Here is a 6,660-nt window from a genome sequence, read left to right as displayed (position 1 = left end):
TAAAACATGCGACATGAGGACATTTACAATTTTAGCAATCCGTCATAATACATTAAACGTTACCTCAAGCTTGAATTCGCTAACAATCATCAGTGAAACAGTGATGAATGGCAGGTGAGAAGAACTTGTTTGCAAGTGAGGATATTTATGCGCTTTGTTTGGATCATTTGGATTAAGAGAACGTTGTAATATCTGAATCATCGCGCAACTGATTTTCTACTGATAACATCACATACTATCATGTCTACGTGCCTCACGTTGGTGTTGGCGCTTATTCTTGTGCTATGCCCGGCTGTTTCGAGGGGACAATGCCCCGACAGGTGTTGCCATATTTTTGCTCAAAAAAGAGACTGCCAAAAGCTACAACTGCTGGACATACCCGTTTTCCCCGCCTTCCAACACTACCGAATTGTAAGTATATATAATATTTTTTTTCGTCGTCATCGTCCTCCTTCTCCACATTCTCCTCCTCCTCCTGCTCATCCTTCTGCTACTCCTGCTACTCCTCCTTTTACTCCTGCTCCTCCTGCTAATGCTACTCCTCCTGCTGCTCCTCCTCCTCCTCCTGCTTTCCTTTTCCCCTGCTCCTCCTGCTCCTTCTGCTACTCCTCCTTCTCCTCCTCTTGTTCCTTTAACTGCTTCTGCTCTTCCTCTTCCTCTTCCGCCTCGTCGTTGACGTCATCGTCCTCCTCGTCGTTGTCGTCCTCCTCCCCCTTGTCGTCATTCTCGGCGTCGTCGTCCTCCTCGTCGTCGTCCTCCATCTCGTCGTTCTTCTCGTCGTCGTCGTCGTCCTCCTTCTTCTGCTTCTCCTCCTGCTCCTCCTCCTTCTGCTCCTCCTGCTCCTCCTTCTACTCCTCCACCTGTTACTCCTCCTGCTCCTTCTCCTGTCCATTCAACTGCTCCTGCTCCATCTCTTCCTCCTTCGCCTCGTCGTTGTCGTCATCCTCCTCCTCGTCGTCGTCTTCCTCCTCCTCGTCGTCGACTTCCTCCTCCTCCTCGTCGTCGTCGGCGTTGTCGTCATTCTCGGCGTCGGCCTCCATCTCGTCGTCGTCGTCGTCCTTCTCGTCGTCCTTCTCGTCGTCGGCCTCCTCCTCCTGCTCCTCCTCCTTCTGCTCCTTCTGCTCCACCTCCTCCTGCTCCTCCTCCTTCTGCTCCTCCTCCTTCTGCTCCTCCTGCTTTTTCTGCTACTCCTCCTGCTCCTCCTCCTGCTCCTCCTCCTGCTCCTCCTACTGCTGCTCCTGCTACCCCCTCCTGCTACTCCTCCTGCACCTCCTTACGTTCCTTCAACTGCTCCTGCATCACCTCTTCCTCCTTTTCCTCGTCGTCGTCGTAGTCATTCTCTTCCTACTCCTCCTCCTTCTCCTTCTCCTACTCATCTTTTTCCTGCTCATCCTCCTCTTGCTCCTCCTCCTGCTCATCCTTCTTCTCCTCCTCCTTCTCCTTTTTAATAGTAAATTATCACCGTTTAATAAGAACATTAACAGTGACCACAAACGTAACCTTCTGTGCAAATGATAAATATAAAAAAACAATAAATCGAAAAATAATATGAACATTTTTTTCTGAGACCATTCTGTAAAACGATTTTGATTTATTTTCCCAATATAGCCGTGTACTGTACGTATGCCTTTTATTTACTCTTTGTTCAAACAAACAGCTTTGTGATCAACTGGTTATATGAACATATGGTTATTACATTTCGAAGATTTGTATAACTGAATTATATTATTAATTTACATAATACACACGGTATACTATAACAGCCATATTAAAACTGATCAAAATGCGAAAAAATCATTTACTGGAATTAAATGTTTCCTTTCCTAATCTTTAAATGGCTATCTGTAATTGTTAATCATATCAAACAATGTATCCCGACATAGACATATGAGTAATTTCTATAAACTATAAAAACTATTTAGAACAAGCCTCTCATTCATGCAACTTTCTTGCCGAGTCGTGAAGTAAAAAAGTAAAAAAAAGCAAATACTATCATTTTAACACATATGGTATGTCATCATTGTGTTCCATGATGATCAATTAAATAAAAAAGCAGGCCTAATCACACTCTCAATTATGTCTCTTTTTCTCTCAAAAGAAACTGTCCTATGACATTCTAAATAATGAGTTTATTACGTTCAACGTTCGTTACAATCCACCGAATATAATAATAATTAAATTCATGAAAGATTATATGAAGAGCAATTCTTGTAACCGTTAGCTAGTATTATACGATAAACAAAATACATTAAACATATCATTATAATAATGATTACATCTTGAATCAGCGGCTTGGAACGGTATATCCAAAGATTTTGGGTTTAAACCTACTAAAAACCTACTAAAAAGGCTAGGCTTAACTATTTTATTAATATCTATTGTTTTTCTCTTCCTACCTGTATGTCTTCTATGTCGGCTTAATAATCATGTCAAGTCTGGTAACACCGCGAAATGTTATGCGTTCCAATATTTATATGCACTGAGAGACTCAGTTTTGCAATATGCTCACAATTGCGATGAAACATTGCATTCCATGTGCTAATGTTTAATGATTTACTACGTGATGTTCTTACTCATAGAACAAGAGTCTTATAGAGAATACATGGTTGGTGCCAAGATGAAGAGAGTCTATCCGGTGAGGCTTAGAAAAAGAAAATAGGGAGAGCTTTATCCAACCATGTATTCTATTTTTCCTGCTTCGTGCCGTTGACACATTTATCAAAGACAAATGATAAATTGACAAAACAATATAATTATTGTTGTCGAGCTTCCTACATGCACACAACATTCCAGACGACCGAATAACTATCGATTGTGTCACGTAAAATATAGTTCCATTTTAAATTCGTCTTTTTAATACTTTCCTATTGAAAATATGAGATGTAATTAAACACGAATTGAGAATGTAATATTTTTCTTGGCAAAAAATGAAAAAAATAAATAAATGCAGCAGCAAAACAAAATCTAAATTGTATTCACCTTCATGACAACTTTAATCCATTCCTAATTACAATACATGTACAACGATATACACATCCATTTTCTGTTCTTCTATCCCTTTGTCGAAATCCATTTTTTGTTTTTCCATTCCTATTATCGAAATGTATTTTAAACCACACTATTTTTTTGATAGCGTTTGTATCGAATGCTAACCACTCTGACCCAAAACCCGATTTACGAAATGGTAATCCTGCCGTAGCGATTTTTTTTATTCCTATCGAAGTTAACAATAATGAAAGACAAACACACAATCCGAAATACATTTATGATTCGTTCGATGCATTAAATTTTTTAAAAAGATACTGTTAAAACCACCATGTCAAGTTGTCCCTAAAATCCTGAGAGAAACTAGATAGTATGTTTCGTCTGAGAAATGACGTCACACTAGATACGTCATAAATTGCGTGAACAAGTAAATGAAAATGATAAATACGGAAAGCTGGGTTGGTTATATGCTTTAAAGAAGAACAAAAGGATGATATATAATACAACGATAACATTCATGATGCGCCAAAATAAATTTCAAAGGTCAAATCTTAGAACATGTTAATCGTTACAGCGTGCGTAGGAATACACTACTTCCTGTTGACCGGAGATAGGAAAATTTATTCGACCCTGCTTTATTTGGCAAATGTTTTCAACAGAGGCAGGATAAAAGAAACATCACTAGCACGTCAGTTTTTTTTCTGTATTTAAAGGGGCCGTCAACCAGATTTCACGAAAAAAGAAAAGTTCTATTCTTTTACAATTATTAGTTTATATTGATTAAAATATCACGACTTGTATATAACATTACTTGAAAAAGTTGTTAAGTTTTCATATTTTCAGTATATTCGGTGATACAATTTTACTGGGTTTGTGTACCAGGTAACTACCATTTAAGTATAAATAACGCAAGTAGTTTGATCATCATCGTCACGTGGTAAACCCAGGAATGCAAATTGTGCATGCGTAGTGAATTGGATATATTATATATATAAAATGATCAATCTACTTGCGTTATTTATAGTGTGCATATCGTTACGTCACCTTTTTTCGCGATGTACTTTCGATTTAAAATAGCGAAATTTTATAACCGAATATACTAAAAATAAGAATTTTTTTCAAGTAATGTAATATACCAGTCGTGATATTTTAATCAATATAAACGAATAATTGTAAAAAACGGTATTTTAGAACTTTTCTTTTTTCTTTTATCTGGTTGACGGCCCCTTTAAGGGGCATATCTATTTACTTTGAATCGAGAAGTGTGTTCTTATATAATCTGCTGAACATAATGGATATTAATATACGAATTGCGTTTTTTGTAATACAAAGCTTTTATAGCATTATACTCACTTGTTAAATGTAATGAAGGGTAGTAATTAAGCACTGTTACGATAAACACATACATGTACACGTGATTAGTTGGACGTATAGGTCAATAGGCATAATACATATATCGCCTATCATTTTAAATTAATGAAACAAAAATAACAAATAAACACAAATGGATACATGCATTATATGTGGTGTTTGAGATTATTATTTAACACGAAGTGAACATACAGCAGCAAACATATGTCAAGTCATGATGTTTTAACATATTCCAAATGTTGTTCAAACATTTTATAAACACAAGCATTAGCACGAATCTTAAAAGTCAGTTCGTGTTTAATGACGAAGCGTAACACATTCAACTGTTATCACTACTTTTTGGACATACATTATTATTTTATACAATCTATTAAGATTTTGACAGTTTAACCACGAGTCAGCAAATACTTCCTAAAATTAAGGTTTAAATGGCATTACTCTGAGGGTCTCTGCCTCTATTTGAATGCGGAGAGACAAGTCTTCGTATCACCAACCTCAAGATCAACGAGTATCCAAACACACGCAGGGAAATAATGTATACGCGTCGCCCAATTGATTCGGTCAGTTATTGTGACTAATACCACCGTCACACTAGGCAACGTTTCCACTACGTCCTCGAAAATATGCCAGGACGCAGAGCGAACGTGTACAACGTAGCGAGGACGCAGATGACATGGCTTTGCGCGTGGTACGGTCTTCATGGACGTGAAGGATGTGGGTTATTTTTGAACATGTTCAAAACTTACGTGGCAAGGACGTGGTAAAATCAGGACGTGGTAAGAACTTGGTAAGGTCGTAGTTATGACGTATCTAAAAACATGTAAAAAACCTAATTGACGCAATACACGCGTAGTGCATACGTGGACGAGTGTAAGACGTTCACATCACAATGTCTCTAGATTGTCACTTCGTTCTTGCTACGCCCATCGGGTTCTCACTACGACCCTTCCATGCTAGTGTTGTGACAATGATACGTCCCTACTACGTTTCAAACGACCGCATTAGGTTCTTAGAACGTTCTACCGGTGCTTAGCACGTCTAAGGTACGTTCGCAGCAGGTTCTAGTCACGACCATGCCACGTTATGGTGGTCGAGGATAAATACTGGATTCATTTCCATTTCACTTCCATTTCAATATAGAATAGACAACCAAAAACTTCTCCAGCATGTTGATGTATTGGTTGGACAACAGGTCCTTCTCGATGGACAGGTCGCAATATTGCTTGTGAGAAGGAGAAGGCGGAGAAGAAATAAAAGACAGCCCAGGTCTTGCTGGGTGCGTTCTTGGCTGTCAGCAGAAAGAAGGCTGCAATTCGGCCAGTATGACCGACTTATGGCAGAATTAAGAATGGAAGATCAGCAGTCATTGTTCAATGTTCTCCGAATGCCTCCTGAAATGTTTGATGAGCTTCTCAACCGAGTTGGTCCAAAATGTCAGAAGCCAGACACCCCCTGAAGGAAAGCGCTGGATCGTCTGAAACTTGCGATTTCGTTACGATACTTGGCATCTGGCGACAAGTACCCATCCTTGCAGTACGCCGTTAGAGTTGTAAGGAACACAATATCTTTGTTTACTCCTGAAGTGTGCCGGCCAATCGTTGGCGAATATAAGGACGAAGTCATATCATGCTCAACATCACAAGTCGAATGGCGCACTATTGCGCAAGAGTTTCAGACAAAGTGGAATGTGCCACACGCCTGAGGAGCAATCGATGGCGAACATGTGGCTATCAGATGCCCAAATAACACTTAATGATTGTTTCACAATTACAAAGGCTTCTTTTTGGTGGTTCTTCTGGCTTTGGTGGACGCCGATTATAAGTTTATGTGGACAGATATTGGTGGTGCGGGTCCATGTCTGACGCTCAGATAGCAAATGATAACTAAATGTGTTCCTGGTTTTACTTATGATTGCATTTTACATTATGTGATGTGTATAATTTTCTTTGTATTGGTAATTCAATTATGGTTTGTAAAATTGGTTAATGTAATTAAATTTTCATTAATATGTACGAGCCAAATCGCAGTTTTTATATGCAGACATAAAACGCGGTGAGAACGTGATGGGCGCGTGGTAAGAACGCAGTGCTATCTTGGCGGTCGTAGTAGCAACCTAGTACGAGCGTAGTTAAAGCATAGCAAGAACGTTATGGACGTGGTACCCGCCTGATTACATTACGCACTAAAATATAGTGGGAACGTGTTGGACGCTGTAAGAACTTAGCGCAAACGTGGTATGTGCGTAGCAGGAACTCGAAAAATGCATTTTTTTACCATTTTTACCCCGTCCACGCTACGTCCTAT

At 39.1% G+C, this 6,660-nt stretch overlaps 1 protein-coding gene across 1 annotated transcript; it reads right to left on the bottom strand.

The window, feature by feature from the left end:
- Positions 1-602: 602 nt before the first annotated feature.
- Positions 603-1,299, bottom strand: LOC127857284 (glutamic acid-rich protein-like). Its single transcript, XM_052393696.1, has 3 exons — positions 1,270-1,299; positions 1,035-1,172; positions 603-848 (listed from the first exon to the last, which is right to left on the bottom strand). The coding sequence occupies exons 1-3, from the start codon at positions 1,297-1,299 to the stop codon at positions 603-605; spliced, it is 414 nt and encodes a 137-aa protein (XP_052249656.1).
- Between the last annotated feature and the right edge of the window lie 5,361 nt (positions 1,300-6,660).

The sequence above is a fragment of the Dreissena polymorpha genome, chromosome 14, assembly GCF_020536995.1.
Source record: "Dreissena polymorpha isolate Duluth1 chromosome 14, UMN_Dpol_1.0, whole genome shotgun sequence".
Taxonomy (NCBI): Eukaryota; Metazoa; Mollusca; class Bivalvia; order Myida; family Dreissenidae; genus Dreissena; species Dreissena polymorpha.
Note: the sequence above shows the minus strand (reverse complement) of the source record. Positions and strands in the feature narration are given on the sequence as shown.